Source organism: Cherax quadricarinatus, chromosome 36, assembly GCF_038502225.1.
Source record: "Cherax quadricarinatus isolate ZL_2023a chromosome 36, ASM3850222v1, whole genome shotgun sequence".
NCBI classification, from domain to species: domain Eukaryota; kingdom Metazoa; phylum Arthropoda; class Malacostraca; order Decapoda; family Parastacidae; genus Cherax; species Cherax quadricarinatus.
This window is the reverse complement of record NC_091327.1, coordinates 22,968,162-22,991,359: the sequence shown is the minus strand read 5'-3', so window position 1 is coordinate 22,991,359 and position 23,198 is coordinate 22,968,162. Positions and strand designations below refer to the sequence as shown.

Below are 23,198 nucleotides of genomic sequence, written 5' to 3'. Positions count from 1 at the left end.
TGAATATATTTATTGTAGGAAGTCTGAAAAAATGAAGAATGGGTATAATTGAAACCTGCTGCATTAGTGAAATGCCATAAAGTGGGCCCATCCTGTATAAATTTAATATCTTGAATTATAATTGTTGGTCCTAATCATGTTACAATATATGTATAGTATTTAGTACAGTACAGATCTAGATTTCCAAGTACTTTAAATTATATTCCCTGCTAATATGGATAATTTTTTCACTGAATTTTTGTTTAACACACCGGCTGTTTCCTACCAAGGCAGGTTGACCTGAAAAAGAAGAAACAAAAGACTGACAGTCCATGATACAGCAACTATTGTGAGTAATGTTAGAGCCCGTTGCAGACCAACGTAATGAGGACTTGTATCCTAACTCTCATTTCTTGTATCCCACGCCAGGACACACTGCAGTTCCCAGAACATCCATCCTGTTCACTGTACTACGTGTGGTGTCTTGCTGCTCTCTGGTCTGAGTTTATTAAACTACAGTGGGTCACATCTCTATACAACAAGTTCACCAATTAGAGTGATTTTTCCACTAAATCTAACATATTACCATAATTTAATAATTTCAACTTCTCAGTCAGTTTAGACTTGGTTAATTTAATGTTCTGTTTATTAACTTTTATTTATTTATAATTAAGCAGTAGTAACTAAATAAACAAAAGGAGGGTTGCTCACATCGGGAGCTCAAGCCAAGTGGTTGCATCTTAAGGTGTTTGTTTTCTCCCAAATACTGAAAAAGGTTGGAAGATGGGTCACTCCTTGGATCTACTAAGGAACAACTTTCCTCATATACAAATCAGTTTAATCAATACTCCACCCTCAACCTAACACCTCATATTCACCATACTGTGGGTGAATGGAAAAGGGTGAGTCTGTGCATAGGTTTAAAGACTTGTTATTCGATTGACAGAGAAGGAATTTGTGTGAATATTGAGAGTAGAGTGCATCAAGGAAGTAAAATGGCTTCAGCACTGGAAAGTTTGGTGTAGCTGGAGGGGGAAATATTTAACATGTATTATTTGTGTACATGTTTCAATGAAAGGAGTTTACGTAATAATAATAATACTAATGATATTATTATTATTATTATTATAGTAATAATAATTTGTAATTTTTAAAGTGTTGTACATAGATTTTACAGCACTAAGTTAAGATTTTGAGTTCTGATTAAAAAATATTCAGGATATGATGGTTCCATTCTCAAGGTAGAAGCCATTGCTCTGTTACAGCCAATGAAAGTTCCAGCTGCACTGGTGGATTAGTGAAGGAAAGGTGTTAGGAGGGAATGAATAATTGATATTTTGTCTGTTACAGTTCTAGTAGAGTAATTTACGCATTCTTTCAATGAACCGGCCGTATCCCACTGAGGCAGGGTGACCTTAAAAGAATAACAAAAGTTTTTCTTTTCTAAATTTAGTAATTTATATAGGAGAAGGGGCTACTAGCCCCTTGCTCCCAGCATTTTCATCGCCTCTTATGACACACATGGCTTACGGAGGAAGAATTCTCTTCCACTTCTCAATGGAGATAAGAGGAAATAAAGAAAAAGAACTATTAAGAAAATAGAAGAAAACCCAATGGGTGTGTAAATATATATGCCTGTATATGCATGTATAGTGTGACTTAAGTGTAAATAGAAGTAGCAAGATATACCTGTTATCCCAAGTGTTAATGAGATTGAAAAAAAGACACCAGCAATCCTACCATCATGTAAAGCAATTACAGGTTTCCATTTCACACTCATTTGGCAGGATGGTAGTAGTACCTTCTTGGGTATTACCTAATTTACATGCATTTTATAAAATTATTGGAGATAGTACCATGAATATTTTGCTAGAGGAAGGTGGTATTGGCTTTCCCACGATGCTGAGTGTGCCTTACTGCTTAATGATGACGATGTAAATACTTATGTATGTTTATTTCTAGGAAGCATTCTAAAACACCGTCAAGTTCGTCACTTTGGCTATGAGTTCAATTACAGCAGCAATTCAGTTGACAAGGAACATCCTTTGGCACAGAGAATTCCACCAGTCTTGATGCCCATTGTTAAGAGATTTGTTGAAGAAGGCTGCATGCCAGTTGTTCCAGACCAGTTGACTATCAATAGATACCTCCCAGGCCAAGGTAAATACTTGCCATGTATTTTATCTTGTTTATGTAATGTTATATATTTTTATATAAACAATTTATAATTACATTATTGTGATTTTATTTTAACTTAGACATAAATTACTGCATAATATATGTATTTGACCTTATGTAGAGATCTGTTAAACACTAAATCCATAAAATATTACCACCTGCACCATTGCTTGTACGTAGATTTTGTGTGCAATTTCAAGATTATTTTACCGAACCCTACTCCACCTTACTACCTTTCACTTGTATTAAGTTTAAATAAGATTGTAAAACAGTTAACCACTACTTCTTGTCTAGTTTTAAGTATAGTTACTATGTACTATTATCTTATCTAGTTTTAATTAGTTATTATGTATTAGGATTAGTTTGCCCAAAATGCCATGGCATGATAATGGCTATCTTTATACTTAGCAAATCAAAATTGTAATTACACATTGTAACCTTTACAAAGAAATAAACTTTACTTACTTTACTTACTTACTTACTCTTTAACTTTAATTACAGCCTCTCCTCACTTAGCGACGTACTCATTTACCAACGACTCAGACTTACGACGGGCTCTCTGACCAGTATGCATACCAATACTGTATAATGTATGTTAGAGCTGATTTTCTCTATTCTGTTTATTACAATATACAGTACACTACTGTATAAACATTTAAAATATACCAGAAATGTTATAAATGGTGCAAAGATGACATTAAAACAATATCAAAGATGATTGACACAAACCCACTACCACTTAATGATGGATTCGTTTACTGACGAGGTTTTAGGAGCGGAACTCCTTCATTAACCCTCTCACTGTTTGTCCTGTAATATTACACCAAAATTCTAGAAAATTCTAGAAAGCTGGTAGGCCTATATATGAGAGAATGGGTCTGAGTGGTCAGTGTGCACAGTATAAAAAAAATCCTGCACCACGCAGTGCATAATGGGGAAAAATAAACTCCGACCATGGTTTTTGGTTTAAAACACCGACTTTGTGGTGTATTGTCATATAGTATTTATGGTTTTATTCTTGTTTTCTTGGTCTCATTTGATTGAATGGAAGATATATTACAGAAATAGAGATGATTTAGAATAGTTTACAGACTAAAAGTATGTACTTTGAAATTGAGCTCTAAGTAGTGGAAATGTTCGATTTTTGCCAATGTTCAAGAGTAAATAAATCATATTGCGTGTTCAATACACATCAACTGATGGGTCTAATATGCTTTCACAAATGCGCTGGTATTGTTTATACCATTTTTACATAATGCAGTAGTCTGCATAACAGTAAATCTTCTATTTTTTGTGTGAATAAAAATTTAAAATAGAAAGCAACCATAATATAAGAGGGGCCTGGAGACATGATTAATGAACAGAGAAAATATTATCTTAGTGCTAGGAATGTTTCTATTGTTAATTCTAGACCCTGCTTTGAAATTGGCCTTACTCAAATTGTGTATGAATTTGGCTAAATTACCAATTTTTGATCACTTTATTGGGTAGTTGAAATCTGTAAATGGGCAATTTCTTGTACTCAGTCGATAGAACAAAAGGAGTTCTAGTGAAATGGCTATGAGTTTGGTCAACTGGAACAATGGAATTGGTCGAAAGTAGGGCTCAAAATGGGCAAAATAGCTGATGTGTAAATATCACTGAGAGCACTAACTTCACGAGAGCATAATTCAGTAAGTTTTCCATAAATTTTCGTACTTTTGGTGTAATAAGTGCATATGGTATAGTACCATATATTCTGTGCCATAAATTGAAGGGCATACTTCCCCTTAAAAAGTCAGCTTTTTATGTAGCCCTGTCTATAAATTCAAGTAGCTTTTTTGAAAATTAAATAAATTATATAGCAAACAGAAATAATGGATTCTGCAACCACAGTAAACTTTCAAAGTCCTTTTAATAAAAATTCCCATTTGACAAAAATTGATGAGTTGCAACTTTTTAACTGAAAAAAATGTCCATCAGTCAAAATTGAGCCACTTTTTTTTTATCTGTAGTCACACTAGCTGTCCAGGAGCTGTAGTACCCTTGCAGGAGCCCATTTTTTCCACTTAATCTTCCTTATTGTTTACTAGTCATGAGTTAGCCAGACAGTATGTAATATCTGAATTGAAGGCTTTAAATTATGCACTGCATAGTTTCTCTTAAGTAGTTTGGCTTAACAGTGCAATTATTAAGCACTAAAGTTACAAAATTTTGAATGTAAAAGAGATGCCTACAAGTGAGATTATCAAATAATTTTGGAATGTTTATACTACAGTAACCATACAGTAGTTTACCTTAGTATCAGTAAAAATTAAATATGAAAAAGTGAGGTTCAAAGATAAATGATTTAGCAAGAGCATGGGGTGTGTAATGGGTCATTTAATATTCCACACTCCTGAGGCATGTAAGTGTGTGTGCTCTAGGCTGTATTGTGTCATAAGGTAGATGGCATATGTCTATAATTAATATGCTGTAAATGTTTTTTGTTTTCTACTTGCTTAGATAATTTGAAGTTAATATTTACAACTATGAAGTAAATTTTATAGCTCCTTTGTTCTGGCACGAATAAATATCAAGACTGTTCAAAGCTGTGTAGCATCACAAAAGGGCTGGTGATAAACACCAGCCCTTCTGTGAGTTTTATGAAGTAGGTTTCTGTGGCTGTACGTTAAAATCAACTTTGAAGTACATTATAATAAATGCTTCACTAATATTCACTCACAGTGGAAATGACTGATAGTTTGGCACTGGAATGATGCAGTATTAGCTTGAGGCCCTTCTGTATTTAATATTGTATCTGGGTTTGAAACGGGTTTGGAACTTAATCCTGACTCATTGACTGTGGTAAACTAGGAACACTTTGAATAAATACATTATGTTTTAATGTTTTATAGGAATGCATTTTCTGTTCAGGGTGAGGGCATACTGAATCTAAATATTCTGAGTGAATAGCTTTGATAAACTTGAATAATTTTCTAAATTTAAATAATTTCTCTATAATTATTAATGTACTCTACTTTAGAATGTAGTGCTTCTTTGTGTTATTGCAATATTCTAGTCTCAACTAATATAATGTCATCCCACAGCACTAAGTAATGTCATAAGTAAATGCTTGTTTAATTTTAACTTTAAAACTTTTCCACGTATTTCAAAGTTTCAATGGAATAGTTATGATAAACTGATATTATATAAAATTGTTTACATGTTTTGGTAATATATCTGAAGATGTTAGATATGGATTATTGTATTCTGGTAATTAGGGTTGTATGGAAATTTAATAATTTTGTGTTTTGTTCAGGAATACCACCACACGTGGACACACACAGCTCATTTACTGATGAGATCTTGTCTCTGAGTATAGGCGGAGGGGTCAATATGGACTTCCGCTACATACCTAGCAACAGTGAAGGAATGAAAAATAAACCATGTCATTATGTTGTGTACCTTCCACCAAGGTCACTATGTGTAATGACTGGTCCTGCAAGGTTAGCTTATCTCTTTCTGAATTTAAACATGTTATGTTCTTAAAGTACAGCATTACATACTAGTTAAATTGTTTACAAATTACTAGTTTTGAGCAGCCCATTGTACGTAGTATTTCTTCAAGAGTTAAGCTAAGGAACATAATTGCACATATTGATTACTGTACATTGTATGTGAAGCTTTGTAATTAAAATTACAGAATATACAGTGGTTAAATACTGTACATGGTTAAGTGACAATTGCTTAGAAAGAAACATAAATGTATAGCATATAAGGCTAATACAGTATACTACGTATTCAGAAAAATACGACTGTGATTAATTCATCAGTGTTCTCACTAAGGTAGGATATTTATTCAGTAGTAGTTCATGGAGTTTTTTCTTCTGTAGTGCATTTCAGTGTGATAACGTGGGAATTCCTTTATGTTTCTGGTTTAAAGTTAAAATTATTGTATATATTAGTGTAGCTCTATAAGTTAAGAGGGCACCTTTCTATGCTTTCTGGATAAAAACAAAATTATACAGTAATAGGAACTAAAAAAAAAATTCACAAACAAATTTTATTTCATTTTTTGAACACTCATAATAATTAGTTTTTTTTTTTCATTTTCGAGGCCTGGACATGGACTGGGCCGTAGGAGCATTGACCCCAAAACACCCTACAGATATACCCTCCAAGTATACACCTATTTGGCCCCATATAATGCTCTGGGTAATCTCAAGTCAGATGTTGGTGTAGAACATATATAAATTATGCACTGGCTTAAGCCGGTAGGAGAATTAGACCTGCCTCGCATAGGCCAGTAGGCCTGTTGCAGTGTTCCTTCTTTCTTATGTTCTTATGTCAGTAATGAGTTTGAGAATAAATTAGTTTGTTTTGCTGCAACAATCATAAATGAATTATCTTGATAATTTTGCAATAATGCCAAGTGTACGATAGAAAATTAATATTAGCATGATTAATGTGATTCCAGGTATTAACGTAATTCTGGGTGACGAGTCCATGTAATATGGTGCAATGATATTGAGTCTAAGTTTTTGTTAGTTATGGTTTTTGTGTCACAAAAGAATTAGTTTTTTTTTTTTTTCAACAAACCAGCTGTATCCCACCGAGGCAGGGTGGCCCAGAAAGGAAAACAAAAGTTTCTCTTTTTCAATTTAGTAATAAAGAATTAGTTATCAGGTTAAATAAAGAGCAGAAAGTAGTTATTTTCAGTCATACATATAAATTCTTCTTGCAGATACGAGTGGTCACATGGCATCTGTCCTCGTATGACAGATGTTGTTCCGAATAAGAATAGCACCACTGGGCTACAGCTTTTGCCACGTGAAGAGCGAGTGTCATTTACCTTCAGAAAAGTTCGACACGGAGAATGCTGGTGTCGCATTGCCACTGTTTGTGATTCTTACAAGAAATCAAAAGGTGATTAGAATTCAGTGTATATCATTCATGAAAGATAAAGTTTTCATCATGTGAACTCTTACATAACTTCACCTATGGTATATCCACTTCATTTTCCTACAAAAAGCATTTAAGATATAAAAGATAGTTAATTTTTATAATTTATTTAAGCTTTGGCAATTTAGTATGCTGTTAATTTTTATAATTTATGTAAACTTTGGAAATTTACAGTTTCTTTACTGTACTTTTTTTCTCTTATGAGAAAACACTTCGGTGATGCATTCATCTACCCATAACTCAGAAGTTTATAATGGGTTCCTTCAAATGATTAGGCTCTGGAATGAGAATGGGAATGTACAAAAGTATGGTGGTACTAACACTCTTATATAGGTGTGAACCTTGAGTTGCAAATGCTGCAGTGAGGAGGCGGCTGAAGGCAGTGATGTCCTGTCTCTGTCTAAGGGCAATGTGTGGTGTAAATATGCAGAGAATTTGGAGTGTGGAAATTAGGAGGAGGTGTGGAGTTACTAAAAGTATTAGTCAGAGGGCTGAAGAGGGGTTGTTGAGGTGGTTTGATTATTTAGAGAGAATGAATCAAAGTAGAATGACTTGGAGAGCACATAAATCTGTAGGGGAAGGCGGGGTTGGGGTCGTCCTCGAAAAGCTTGGAGGAGGGGGTAAAGAAGGTTTTGTGGGCGAGGGGCTTGGACTTCCAGCAAGCATGTGTGAGCGTGTTAGATAAGAGTGAATGGAGATGAATGGATTTTGGGACTTGATGAGCTGTTGGAGTGTGAGCAGGGTAATATTTAGTGAAGGGATTCAGGGAAACCGGTTATTGTTATATAGCCGGACTTGAGTACTGGAAATGGGAAGTACAATGCCTGCACTTTATAGGAGGGGTTTGGGATATTGTCAGTTTGGAGGGGTATGTTATATATCTTTATATATGCTTCTAAACTGTTGTATCTGGCCACCTCTGCAAAGACAGTGATTATGTGTGAGTGAGCTGAACGTGTTGATGATGATGAAAGTATTTTTGTTTTTGGGAATTTTCTTTCTTTTTGGGTCACCCTGCCTTGGTGGGAGACGGCTGACTTGTTGAGGAAAAAAATGTAGTGAATAATGTTTATTCAGTCCTTTATTCCTTATGTCTGGTAACATTGTTTAGGACTGTCATTAAACATTGTATATCACCTTCTTATTCTAAAGTCACATCACAAGAGGAGAAAAGCAGCAGTGCATCAGCCACCATGCTCGATGACAGGAATGCTGCCAAACTGGAAAGAGAACATGTGCTCCAAGTCTATGATCAGATAGCTGAACACTTCAGTGTTACAAGACACAAACCATGGCCACAAGTGTTAGAGGTGAGTTACCAGGAAAGTCCTATCTTGGAAGTTGTTTTTGTTTAAATTTGCAGTATATTATGGTTGCAGTCTTGTGTCACTGGTTACTGTACTTATGATATTTATGATCATAGGTGAGGTAGAGTTTATGAACCAATGAATGACACTTAAAGAATAGAAAGGTACAATACCACCACTGGAACAATACACAAATAACCCACACATAGAGTAAGGAAACCTATAACAACATTTTGGTGCGACTTGGACTACGTAGTTAATGGTCTGAGTCAAACCAAAACATCATAAGTTTCTCCTGTGTATGGGTTATTTGTGTTTGACGCTTTAGTTCCCACAATTGCTTTACAGTGAAATTATATATAAAATTATATATGGAATATTAGGGTCAGGAACTCATTTCTAATGCACAATAATCCATATATAGGAAAATGAAGCTATGATGACATTTGGTTTGATTTGGACCATTAATTAATGTAGTCATAAGCATTATTCTTCTCTGTGTGGGTTATTTGTGTACGTATTGTTCCAGTCGGTATTGTGCCTTTTTATTCTCATCTCTGATTATAACATAATTGTGTTTCAGAAAATAGGTTTGAAGTTATGAACACATGAGTTGTAACTTTTCATGAAGGCAGTTTGGAGGGATATGTTGTGTATCTTTATATGTATATGCTTCTAAACTGTTGTATTCTGAGCACCTCTGCAAAAACAGTGATAATGTGTGAGTGTGGTGAAAGTGTTGAATGGTGATGAAAGTATTTCTTTTTGGGGATTTTCTTTCTTTTTTTGGGTCACCCTGCCTCAGTGGGAGACGGCTGACTTGTTGAAAAAAAAAAAAAAAATAAGAATATCCCGTAGCTTGATCACTAGTGTACTCAGCTCACACACTGAGGTCAAGGGATTGATTCCCCAGTACAACTGGAAAACATTAGGATGGGTTTCCAAAAGACACCTGCCATCCCTGTTCACCCAGTAGTAAAATGGGTACTTGAGTGTTAGTCAACTGGTGTGGGTCGCATTCTGGGATTAAATTTACCTAATTTGCCCAAAATGCTCTGTATAACAAGGGTGGTTTTCTGTATAGTAATATGTCATTACAAAAAAGATTAAGAAGAAGAAAATTGTCAAAGTGGGAAGTCTAAATGTGCGTGGATGTTGTGCAAATGATAAGAAAGAGATGATTGTGGATGTTATGAATGAGAAGAAGCTGGATGTCCTGGCTTTAAGTGAAACAAAGCTGAAGGGGGTGGGAGAGTTTCAGTGGAGAGGAATAAACGGGATTAGATCAGTGGTTTCAAATAGAGTTAGAGCTAAAGAAGGAGTAGCAATAATGTTGAAGGATAAGATATGGCAGGAAAAGAGGGACTATAAATGTATTACTTCAAGGATTATGTGGAGTAAAATAATGGTTGGATGTGAAAAGTGGGTTATAGTAAGCGTATATGCACCTGGAAAAGAGAGAAGTGTAGAGGAGAGAGAGAGATTTTGGGAAATGTTGAGTGAATGCGTTGGGAGTTTTGAGCCAAGTGTGAGAGTACTTGTGGTATTTGGGGATTTCAATGCTAAAGTGGGTAAAAATGTTGTGGAGGGAGTAGTAGGTAAATTTGGGGTGCCAGGGGTAAATGTAAATGGGGAGCCTTTAACTGAGCTATGTGTAGAAAGAGATTTGGTAATAAGTAATACATATTTTATGAAAAAGAGGATAAATAAATATACAAAGTATGATGTAGCACGTAATGAAAGTAGTTTGTTAGATTATGTATTGGTGGATAAAAGGTTGATGGATAGGCTCCAGGATGTACATGTTTATAGAGGGGCAACTGATATATCGGATCATTACTTAGTTGTAGCTACAGTTAGAGTAAGAGGTAGATGGGACAAGAGGAAGGTGGCAACAACAAGTAGGAGGGAAGTGAAAGTGTATAAACTAAGGGAGGAGGAAGTTCGGGTGAGGCATAAGCGACTATTGGCAGAAAGGTGGGCTAGTGCAAAGATGAGTAGTGGGGGGGGGTTGAAGAGGGTTGGAATAGTTTTAAAAATGCAGTATTAGAATGTGGGGCAGAAGTTTGTGGTTATAGGAGGGTGGGGGCAGGAGGAAAGAGGAGTGATTGGTGGAATGATGAAGTAAAGGGTGTGATAAAAGAGAAAAAGTTAGCTTATGAGAGGTTTTTACAAAGAAGAAGTGTTATAAGAAGAGCAGAGTATATGGAGATTAAAAGAAAGGTGAAGAGAGTGGTGAGAAAGTGCAAAAGAAGAGCAAGTGATAGAATGGGAGAGGCACTGTCAAGAAATTTTAATGAAAATAAGAAAAAATTTTGGAGTGAGTTAAACAAGTAAAGAAAGCCTAGGGAACGTATGGATTTATCAGTTAAAAACAGAGTAGGGGAGTTAGTAGATGGGGAGAGGAGGTATTAGGTAGATGGCGAGAATATTTTGAGGAACTTTTAAATGTTGATGAAGAAAGGGAGACGGTAATTTCATGCAATGGCCAGGGAGGTATACCATCTTTTAGGAGTGAAGAAGAGCAGAATGTAAGTGTGGTGGAGGTACGTGAGGCATTACGTAGAATGAAAGGGGGTAAAGCAGCTGTAACTGATGGGATCATGACAGAATTGTTAAAAGCAGGGGGGATATAGTGCTGGAGTGGTTGGTACTTTTGTTTAATAAATGTATGAAAAAGGGGAAGGTACCTAGGGATTAGCAGAGATCATGCATAGTCCCTCTATATAAAGGGAAAGGGGACAAAAGAGATTGTAAAAATTATAGAGGCATAAGTTTACTGAGTCCTAGGTAGTAGGTTGGTAGACAGCAACCGCCCAGGGAGGTACTACCGTCCTGCCAAGTGAGTGTAAAACGAAAGCCTGTAATTGTTTTACGTGATGGTAGGATTGCTGGTGTCCTTTTTTTCTGTCTCATAAACATGCAAGATTTCAGGTATGTCTTGCTACTTCTACTTACACTTAGGTCACACTACACATACATGTACAAGCGTATATATACACACCCCTCTGGGTTTTCTTCTATTTTCTTTCTAGTTCTTGTTCTTGTTTATTTCCTGTTATCTCCATGGGGAAGTGGAACAAAATTCTTCCTCCGTAAGCCATGCGTGTTGTAAGAGGCGACTAAAATGCCGGGAGCAAGGGGCTAGTAACCCCTTCTCCCATATAAATTACTAAATTTAAAAGAGAAGCTTTCGTTTTTCTTTTTGGGCCACCCTGCCTTGGTGGGATACGGCCAGTGTGTTGAAAGAAAGAAAGTTTACTGAGTATACCAGGAAAAGTGTATGGTAGGGTTATAATTGAAAGAATTAGAGGTAAGACAGAATGTAGGATTGCAGATGAGCAAGGAGGTTTCAGAGTGGGTAGGGGATGTGTAGATCAAGTGTTTACATTGAAACATATATGTGAACAGTATTTAGATAAAGGTAGGGAAGTTTTTATTGCATTTATGGTTTTAGAAAAGGCATATGATAGAGTGGATAGGGGAGCAATGTGGCAGATGTTGCAAGTATATGGAATAGGTGGTAAGTTACTAAATGCTGTAAAGAGTTTTTATGAGGATAGTGAGGCTCAGGTTAGGGTGTGTAAAAGAGAGGGAGACTACTTCCCGGTAAAAGTAGGTCTTAGACAGGGATGTGTAATGTCACCATGGTTGTTTAATATATTTATAGATGGGGTTGTAAAAGAAATAAATGCTAGGGTGTTCGGGAGAGGGGTGGGATTAAATTATAGGGAATCAAATACAAAATGGGAATTGACACAGTTACTTTTTGCTGATGATACTGTGCTTATGGGAGATTCTAAAGAAAAATTGCAAAGGTTAGTGGATGAGTTTGGGAGTGTGTGTAAAGGTAGAAAGTTGAAAGTGAACATAGAAAAGAGTATGGTGATGAGGGTATCAAATGATTTAAATAAAGAAAAATTGGATATCAAATTGGGGAGGAGGAGTATGGAAGAAGTGAATGTTTTCAGATACTTGGGAGTTGACGTGTCGGCAGATGGATTTATGAAGGATGAGGTTAATCATAGAATTGATGAGGGAAAAAAGGTGAGTGGTGTGTTGAGGTATATGTGGAGTCAAAAAAACTTTATCTATGGAGGCAAAGAAGGGAATGTATGAAAGTATAGTAGTGCCAGCACTCTTATATGGGTGTGAAGCTTGGGTTGTGAATGCAGCAGCGAGGAGGCGGTTGGAGGTACTGGAGATGGTCCTGTCTAAGGACAATGTGTGGTGTAAATATTATGCAGAAAATTAGGAGTGTGGAAATTAGGAGAAGGTGTGGAGTTAATAAAAATATTAGTCAGAGGGCTGAAGAGGGGTTGTTGAGGTGGTTTGGTCATTTAGAGAGAAGGGATCAAAGTAGAAAGACATGGAGAGCATTTAAATCTGTAGGAGAAAGGTGGGGTAGGGGTCGTCCTCGAAAAGGTTGGAAGGAAGGGGTAAGGGAGGTTTTGTGGGCGAGGGGCTTGGACTTCCAGCAGGCGTGCATAAGCGTTTTTGATAGGAGTGAATGGAGACGAATGGTATTTGGGACCTGACGATCTGTTGGAGTGTGAGCAGGGTAATATTTAGTGAAGGGATTCAGGGAAACCGGTTATTTTTATATCGCCGGACTTGAGTCCTGGAAATGGGAAGTACAATGTCTGCACTCTAAAGAAGGGGTTTTGGGATATTAGCAGTTTGGAGGGACATGTTGTGTATCTTTATACGTATATGCTTCTAAACTGTTGTGTTCTGAGCACCTCTGCAAAAACAGTGATTATGTGTGAGTGAGGTGAAAGTGTTGAATGATGATGAAAGTATTTTCTTTTTGGGGATTTTCTTTCTTTTTTGGGTCACCCTGCCTCGGTGGGAGACAGCCGACTTGTTGAAAAAAAAAAAATGTCATTGATGTCAGCTAGGTCTGTATACCTTGTACATCTTTTTTTTTTTTTTCAACAAGTCGGCCGTCTCCCACCGAGGCAGGGTGATCCTAAGAGAAAGAAAATCCCCAAAAAGAAAATACTTTCATCATCATTCAACATTTTTACCTCACTCACACGTAATCACTTTTTGCAGAGGTGCCCAGAATACAACAGTTTAGAAGTATATACGTATAAAAATACACAATATATCTCTCCAAACTGCCAATATCCCAAACCCCTCATTTAGAGTGCAGACATTGTTGTTTCTATTTCCAGGACTCAAGTCTGGTTATATAAAATAACCGGTTTCCCTGAATCCCTTCACTAAATATTACCCTGCTCACAGTCCAACAGATTCACATATACTTGTACATATACTTGTAGAAATAAATATATTATATTATTACTGTGCATGGGTGGTAAGGCGGTAAGTTGGTTGGTGGGTAAAGGCCTCCATTTGTAATGGCATATGGAGGGTATCCCTAATAAAGGGATATGGATCATACGGGCATAGTGCCAAGTGGAAACGAAGTAAATTTTGTAAAAGTTTATGGATGATGAATATCAAAAGATAGGATCTTTCTTATTTTTACTCTCTGCAGATATTGATGGTATTTCCATTAGGTTGCTCAAAGAGCAACAAAGTCTTTAGCAGGCAGAATATTAAGAACATTCCATCATGATATGGTTAACAGTAAATGAAGTATTGTCACATGGGGTGCTCATCCATTTTCATCAAACATCTATTGGTCAAACATGTATAGCCTGTTCTCAAGTGAATGATAATTACCAAGCACCAGTGTAAGCATAATGTCCAGTGTTTAACCATATTAAATTATTTGCTAAATGGTCTTCATCTAATTACACATATTAAAAATTCCAGTTTGTTTGCTCTCTACGTCCGGGCTCGTTTTTTTTGGATGTTGGGTGTGGAAATGGCAAGTACTTGGGCCATAACAATGCCCTTCTTCAGGTAAAGTAAAAACATATGTATTTATAACAGTAAACCTTTGATATATCGGTCCTCGATATAATTGACTTTCAACATTGTGGGGAAAATCCACTGGTTATATTTTACTTATAACTCCTTTATTTTCAGTTTTTATGCATTATATCTAAATTGTGTACAGTAGTATATTAGGTAACCAGTACAGGACTTCAATGCTTTTTGTTTTGCTATTTTTTAACATTATTCTGATTTAATGAACATTTGAGCAGTCTCACGTTAGTCTTTACATTGAGGGTTTACTGTATTGTTGTATATGGCTTCATATTCATTTTTATTTTATTTTTATTATTAACCCCTTCAGGGTCCAAGGCCAAAATCTGAAGTGGTGCTCCAGTGTCCAAGAAATTTTGAAAAAAAAAAAAAAAATTATTTTTTCTTACAGAATTAAAGAGTATATTTTTGTGAAGGTAATAAGAAAAAAAAAATCTGATCAGTACTTACCGAGATACAGTGCCGAGAAGTTGACTCAAAATGACGTGGTGGCGGCAACATCGACGATTTCCACATACGCACATTACTTTATTTAACGTTTTTTGTAGTTTTTTCTTTTCTTTTCTAATTTTTTTCTTTTCTAATTTTTTTCTTTTCCTACTAACATTTGGGGCCTGAGAGACCAATACTGTATATAATACAGTGGACCCCCGGTTAACGAACTTTTTTCATTCCAGTAGTATGTTCAGGTGCCAGTACTGACCGAATTTTTTCCCATAAGGAATATTGTGAAGTAGATTAGTCCATTTCAGACCCCCAAACATACACGTACAAACGCACTTACATAAATATACTTACATAATTGGTCGCATTTGGAGGTGATCGTTAAGCGGGGGTCCACTGTATATATTTTTTTATTTTTATTATCACACTGGCCGATTCCCACCAAGGCAGGGTGGCCCGAAAAACAAAAACTTTCACCATCATTCACTCCATCACTGTCTTGCCAGAAGGGTGCTTTACACTACAGTTTTTAAACTGCAACATTAACACCCCTCCTTCAGAGTGCAGGCACTGTACTTCCCATCTCCAGGACTCAAGTCCGGCCTGCCGGTTTCCCTGAACCCCTTCATAAATGTTACTTTGCTCACACTCCAACAGCACGTCAAGTATTAAAAACCATTTGTCTCCATTCACTCCTATCAAACACGCTCACGCATGCCTGCTGGAAGTCCAAGCCCCTCGCACACAAAACCTCCTTTACCCCCTCCCTCCAACCTTTCCTAGGCCGACCCCTACCCCGCCTTCCTTCCACTACAGACTGATACATTGAAGTTATTCTGTTTCGCTCCATTCTCTCCACATGTCCGAACCACCTCAACAACCCTTCCTCAGCCCTCTGGACAACAGTTTTGGTAATCCCGCACCTCCTCTTAACTTCCAAACTACGAATTCTCTGCATTATATTCACACCACACATTGCTCTCAGACATGACATCTCCACTGCCTCCAGCCTTCTCCTCACTGCAACATTCATCACCCATGCTTCACACTCATATAAGAGCGTTGGTAAAACTATACTCTCATACATTCCCCTCTTTGCCTCCAAGGACAAAGTTCTTTGTCTCCACAGACTCCTAAGTGCACCACTCACCCTTTTCCCCTCATCAATTCTATGATTCACCTCATCTTTCATAGACCCATCCGCTGACACGTCCACTCCCAAATATCTGAATACATTCACCTCCTCCATACTCTCTCCCTCCAATCTGATATCCAATCTTTCATCACCTAATCTTTTTGTTATCCTCATAACCTTACTCTTACTGTATATATATATATATAAACTCACTGTATTGAACACAATAACCGCACTAAAGTTTTTATCATATTATTATTTACCACTTTCGTTTATTACAATAAACATGCACAAATCTTGTATAATACTAATATTCTATCATATATTTACATACTGTATTTACAATCACTGGACATGGTTTTGGAACTGCTGGAGCTTGTGGAACTCCTTGAAACAAGGCACCATGCACAGAGGTAACTTACATTCCTCACACATAAACCGAGTGTCTTTGCGTCTTTGTTGCCGTCATTTTGTTTGTGCACAGACAACGCATCTCTTCTGAGCAAATTTCTTCTGAGTTGAAGGAAACTGTATTATGAAATGATCACCTTCCCTCCTCAAATGCTTGGGTATATCCTGAGGAGTTCGAGAACCTTGTTGTATAGCAGGTGTTGTTACCTGGTACTTCATTATGAGTTGTCTGACAACAGATAAACAAAATTCACCATACGGTGGTCTGTTGCCAGTCTTCATTTGGTACATATTATATGCATTGAGCATTGAAATGTCCATGAGATGGAAGAAAAGTTTCATGTACCACTTGTAACTTTTATGAACACAATCAACAAAGCCAATCTGCATGTCACATTTGTCAACCAAGCGCATGTTTTGTGTATAATCAATCATTGTCACTGGTTTTCGAATACATTCATTAGTCACTCGATCAACTTTGCCACTGTCTTGCATTTCGTTACGGTGAATGGATGTCAACAATGTGACATCTTCGTTTGTCATGCCACCGTAATGCCACGATGTCATTGGCAGTAAACACCTGTACGTCATCACCACGAGCACCTGCGTTGAGCCTGGGCATATGTTTACGATTAGAACGCACTGTGCCATACACATCTGTCTTGTTCACTCGCAAGAAATCACTGAGTAAAGGGCTTGTGTACCAGTTATTGGTATATAATATATGCCCCTTACCAAGATAAGGTCCCATCATGCTTCTCACTACGTCACCTGAGATACCCAATAACATCTTGGTATCTTTCAATGTTTTATTTCCCGTGTATACAGCAATATCCAATACCAGGCCACTGTCACAGTCACAGAGTACAAACAGTTTTATACCAAAGCGTTTCCTCTTGCTCGGTATATACTACAGTGGACCCCCGGTTAACGATTTTAATCCGTGCAAGAGGGCTCATCGTTATGCGAAATAATCGTTATGCGAATGAATTTTCCCCATAAGAAATAATGGAAATCAAATTAATCCGTGCAAGACGCCCAAAAGTATGAAAAAAAATTTTTTTTACCACATGAAATGTTAATTTTAATACACACAAACTGAAAAAGGCATGCACAATTAAATGACACTTACTTTTATTGAAGATCTGGTGATGATTGATGGGATGGGAGGAGGGGAGAGCATTATCTTCTTACTGTTTAGAAGGGGAATCCCCTTCCATTACGACTTGAGGTAGCAAGTCCTTTTCCGGGGTTACTTCCCTTCTTCTTTTAATGCCACTAGGACCAGCTTGAGAGTCACTGGACCTCTGTCGCACAACAAATCTGTCCATAGAGCTCTGTACCTCCCGTTCCTTTACGATTTGTCTAAAATGGGCCACAACATTGTCATTGAAATAGTCACCAGCACGGCTTGCAACAGCTGTGTCAGGGTGATTTTCATCTATAAAGGTTTGCAGTTCAACCCACTGTGCACACATTTCCTTAATCTTTGAAGTAGGCACAATGGATTCCACAACTGGCATAGGCTTCTCAGGGTTAGCCCCAAACCCTTCAAAATCTTTCTTAATTTCCATACTAATTCTCACCCTTTTTACCACAGGGTTGGCACTAGAAGCTTTCTTGGGGCCCATGGTCACTTATTTTCCAGAAACAGCACCGAAAATACTGTAATAATACGAAATATTCCGAGTGTATGCTTGGATGTTACCGCGGAGGCTGGCTGGTAAACAATGGGACGGAGCGGCACATGTGAGGCTGGCTGAGGGCACATTGGACGCGTCTCGGACGAAAATCGGTATGCGGGTTTTTAATCGGTATGCGCGGCAAAAATTTTGCGATAAAAGTAATCGTTATGCGGAAAAATCGCTATGCGATGCCATCGTTATGCGGGGGTCCACTGTACTTGAATGACAGCCTACCTTTGAACAAAATCAAAGACTCATCAATTACAAGATTCTTGAATGGGTAAAAGTACATGCTGAACTTTTGTTTGAGATACATAAAAACATTTCTAATCTTGTATAACCTGTCACTTCTGTCAGGCCTGGTTTTGTCAGAGAAGTGCAACATACGTAACAGTAAGATAAACCTGTTCACTGGGATGATTTCACTGAAGACCGAGGTAGAAATTAGCCGATCTGTGGACCAGTATGCTTTTATATTATGCTTATAGACATGAGGCATAAGCATTATTGTTGCAAAAAGCAAATACATTTCTGCAACAGTTGTCTCTTTCCACCGGTGTAGTCTTGACTGTGGTGATATGATCGTATTTGCCATGGTGTACTCAAAATATTTGTTACTTTCCCTGACAATAATTTCCGTCAAGGGCTAGTCAAAGAATATTTCAAAAAATTCCAGTTCATTGGCCGTGGTTCCAAGAGGACAAGTAGGTAGAATTCCACTTTGAGAGTCATCAAAATGGGGCTTGGGAACAAAATTGGGATTTTGCTGCCAATCCCAGATACGGTTTGCTGGTGGATACTGGACATCATAGGCTGGTTGTGTGGGTAGTTGTGGTTGTGGTGGGCTGGTGGCTGACGCTCCGCTTTGTCCTTGAACTGCAGAGTCAGCAGCGTGGGTCCCAGCCTGGGCTGGTGAGTCACGCATGGCCGTGGCACTACCATCACCACTACCACCATCTACTGATGCCTGTGGTCTATCCATGCCAAGTGTAGCCACATCATCCTCACTTTCACTGTCTATTCCTGGTGTAGGGCCACGGGATGTACTCCATCCCCTGGGCACAGCGTAGGGTACACTACCCGAGCGCATGCAGCGGTGTACATACCGACGCTTCACTGGTGAATATGTTTCCTCACTATCACTACTCGAATGATCGTCAAGAGCAATAAAATCACTATCATCATCATTACTGAAGTCAGAGACCTGGCCACACGAAAATAATAGTTTTCTCTTGCATTGAGGTACAACTGACCGTGACTGAGGAGTGCCCACACCAGAGGTAGAAGGTTGAGGATCGTCAGGGTTTTCTACACTATTATCGATGTCCTGGTCATTCCTTTCGGTCACTAACTGATCAAAGCCAAAGAATTTGCCTTCATTTCCACTTCCCTCAGTGTCAGAACTATCAGATAGGAAGAGGAGAGTCCCAATTTTCCTTGGAGTGAGAGCTGCCTTGCGACGAGGCATGGTGAACAAGGGTAACTGATCCAGCGTTCTCACAATGCTATGCGGGCGCCTAGATTTTTTGTTTATGGCGCACACCCACCACGCAGACCCGTTCTCTCACATGTAGGCCTATGAGCGTTTTTGCGTTAAATTTGATGGCGCTAGAATTTTGGCGTAGATCTACGGTTTGGACACTGAACGTGAAGCCGTAGATCTACGGGACGGACCCGGAAAGGGTTAATATCATAGTCTTGAAAATTTTAATGGATTTCTCAATGTGAATTTTAAAAACTGCTTTTATTTTACTGTAACTTTTAGATTGGTTGTGACACTAGCTTGGAACTGATGAAAATCTGCAATACTCGAGGCTTTGAAGTTCTAACATGCAATTGCCTACAGTTACCCTTTAGAGATTGTTTGTTTGATGCTGCTGTGTGTATTGCTGTGATACATCATCTTGCAACTGAGGTATGTTCTGTGTTCTTTTATATGAACGTAAGAATGTGTGCATAAATCTGTCACTCGTGTATCCTAAAAAAAAGGGATGAATGAAGAGGAAACATTTTAAAGAGACATTGAGTACAATTAACTGCTATATATTATAAACAAATATCCCAGTGTCATTTTGGAGATGTCTAACTTCCATGAATAAAAAACAACTGCTACAATTTAGTGCATTTGTAGAGCTGTGTTCTTGGGGTCCCATGTTTGGTGTTTAATTTATTATAGTTTTTTTTTTGTTTTAGATTTCTAGTGGTTAAACATAGCACATATTATTTCCAGTATTTTACCCCTCAATTTGTGAAGAAAATTTTGTGATGTCCTTTTCAGTAACATTGTATTTTTACATGAAATGCTGTTCATTTCATGGAAAAGTACATGCTGTGCATTTCATGTACAGCATGAGCTTGTATGCTACAGTACTCTCTGTTTATATGTACAAAACATTGTTTTTTATTAAATATCTTTTTAACACGACGATCATCTCTCGCTAAGGGAGGGTGACCCTAAAAAGAAGAAACATAAAATTTTTCTTCTTTTTATGTTCAGTAATTTATACAGGAGAAGGGGTTACTACCCCCTTACTCTCAGTATTTTAGTTGCCTCTTACTACGTGTATGGTTTATGGGAAAGGATTCTTCTCCACTTCCCCATGGAGTATTAAATAATTCTTTTTCATTATTTAATGAAAAAGTCCTAAACAGTTACATGTAATGACAGACTGTGAAATGTGCACTCACTGTTATCTATAGATATTTTCCAAAATCTGTTAAAGTAATTATGGCTAACGTGGTTTTCATATAGGAAGTTGGCGAGACATTTTTGTTCTTTAATAGAAGTCTCCAAAGTTTCAGAACCACAATTTTTTTTTTTTTTGGGTGTCCTGAAAAGCCAAAACAGCTCAAAATTTATCTTTTTTTTTTTCTTTACTGGCATGAATACTTTTTGCAAGCCCTTAATTACATGACATAATATGTAAGCCAATGTAATCAGAACTCTCTAACTTTTGACTACAAATAAGGACTTCTGTTATTATTTTAGAAATAAATCACTATCTTGCTATGCATTTTGCTAGCTGTGCTAAAAAGACTTGTAAGTACACTGTGCAGTAAATAAAGTGTGCCTACCAAATAAAACATATTTCAGCCCATATATGTAGAAGAGATTAGTAGCCACCTTTTTTTGAGGAAGTGTAAAGTGAATATAAAATGAATTATGTGATGTCAAAACTATTGTAAGAGAATCTAGAGTAAGGGAAACTACAGTTCATAAAAAATGTAGTGTTATAATGAAAATGTGATTAAAATATAGACAAAATCTGAAATATTTTATTCACTGGTATATCTCTGTAGAGGATTTTAAACTCATTTAAAATGATTTGGTACTGAACTTGATTAATAAGAATACTAGTGTGTTGTATAAACCTACTGATTTCAAATAAAAAATTTAAGCTTCTCTGTGTTATGCAGGAACGTCGTCTTGCTGCAGTATCAGAAATGTTGAGGGTACTCAGCATAGGTGGACGTGGTCTCATTTATGTTTGGGCCATGGAGCAGCAGAAAGGAAAGAAAAGGTCAACATATCTCAAGCACAACAAAACTAACAGTCATGACACACAACAGGACGAATCATTGATAGCAATTTCAAAAAACCTAAATTTTGAAGAGGAGCAAAATACAGAGAGTAATCAAAGGAGCATAAAAGCAAGCACATCAGGTGCTTCTTCACTTCCAGTACATGTCAACCGTACAGAATTTGTGCAACAAGATATGCTTGTACCATGGAAACTTAAGACTCAAAAGAAGAAAGAAGGAAATTGTGATAAAAAAGGACATTATGAGAAGGAATGTAGAATTTCTTACCGGTGCAGGGGAAGCAAAACTCCAGTGAATGGACCTTCTTTGGATGCACCCCAGACAACAGTGTTAGAAAATGATATAAAAGAAAATTACCAAAATAACTCATATAAAAGAGAGCCCCAGACAAGTGGGTCTGATCCGGTTTTCCATAGGTTCTATCATGTTTTCAAGCAAGGGGAATTGGAAGCTTTATGCTCCCAATTAAATGTTAATATAATTAAGTCATACTATGATGAAGGAAATTGGTGTATTATATTTGAGAAAGTAAGTTGAAAATGTATCCTATTTAATATATTTGAAATTTGGCATATGCTAAGAGATTAATGTTTCTTAAGCTTATCTTTTGTGGAATGTATTGATGGGTGAGATTCTTATATAGCAATCTCCATATTTAGCATTACATTTCATATGTTAATATGCAGATGATTTATGCTCAGGCAAGATCAGTAAAGCATGTACTTAAAAATGGCTCAATATTCATGTTTTCATTGATTAATATCTATCCTTAAACCTGTGGAGTGCAGGGCTTACTTCAGGTTTTTTACTTAAACATACATAAATGTATTTCAGTATTCTATTAGGTAAGGACTTGTATTTGTAAATTTTTAATAAAATATGAGTATGTGTTAAAATGTAAACCAGTGAATACTTGATTCACATATCTTAGATTTTGAATTAAAACATGTTGAATATATGAAGGTTTGAAGTAGCATTATTGGTCTTCATGGCTACTAAATGCATGGTTTTCTTTGTGTAAATTACTATTAATTAAAATTAAGATGAGCTATGCTTTGGACACGGTAGTTAAGCCATTTCAGGTGCAGTTTGGCAAATGAAATCGTTAACAGATATGTTATGACTGAATACTTAGTTGTTAGTTAATTTTTAAGAAAAAGACAAGCGTGAAGACTGGTGGCATGAGGAAAGTTAGATGCTGTTGTTTTACCTTAACATGGAGTACAAATGAGTAACCCAAACAGGTGCATTCATGTTTCTAAACATAACAACCTGCCTTTAACTGTGCCACAACGCCCTTAACTACGTATGAATAGCTATTATTAGCTTCAACATAAAGGACGTCTTGTATCTCTTGTGATAACTCTAGGTTAATTTTATGTTTAATGAGCATTTCTTTCACTGCCAGTTAAGCACTGCCCTCATAGCTGAGAGATAAACTGTAAAATTTCAACAATTTTATAAATATATATACATATACAATAGATGTGTTTGTGTACTCTCCTAATTGTGTTTGTGGGGAATGATCAGCAGCTGTTTGTAACAATTTTTGGACTGGTGTGATAACTCTCTAACTCTATGGATTTATAGTATTGTACATTTATATTTGAGTATACTTATATTGAGGTTAACTCTTCTGTTTCTTAATTTAGTTCTTTTACTTCAGGGATTAACCTGGTGGTAAACCTG

At 36.9% G+C, this 23,198-nt stretch overlaps 1 protein-coding gene across 4 annotated transcripts in view; it reads left to right on the top strand.

Annotated features, from left to right (window-relative positions):
* Nucleotides 1-22,991, top strand: part of LOC128691377 (alkylated DNA repair protein alkB homolog 8) — a 49,667-nt gene extending 26,676 nt beyond the window's left edge. For all 4 annotated transcript variants that reach the window (XM_070091573.1, XM_053780222.2, XM_070091572.1 and 1 more), the window contains 7 exons: nt 1,942-2,139; nt 5,438-5,624; nt 6,863-7,044; nt 8,233-8,390; nt 14,175-14,264; nt 19,732-19,881; nt 21,384-22,991. In XM_070091573.1, the coding sequence (XP_069947674.1) occupies nt 1,942-2,139; nt 5,438-5,624; nt 6,863-7,044; nt 8,233-8,390; nt 14,175-14,264; nt 19,732-19,881; nt 21,384-22,046 (1,628 nt within the window). In that variant the 3' untranslated portion in view covers nt 22,047-22,991. The remainder of the gene's footprint in view (nt 1-1,941; nt 2,140-5,437; nt 5,625-6,862; nt 7,045-8,232; nt 8,391-14,174; nt 14,265-19,731; nt 19,882-21,383) is intronic.
* Nucleotides 22,992-23,198: the final 207 nt, after the last annotated feature.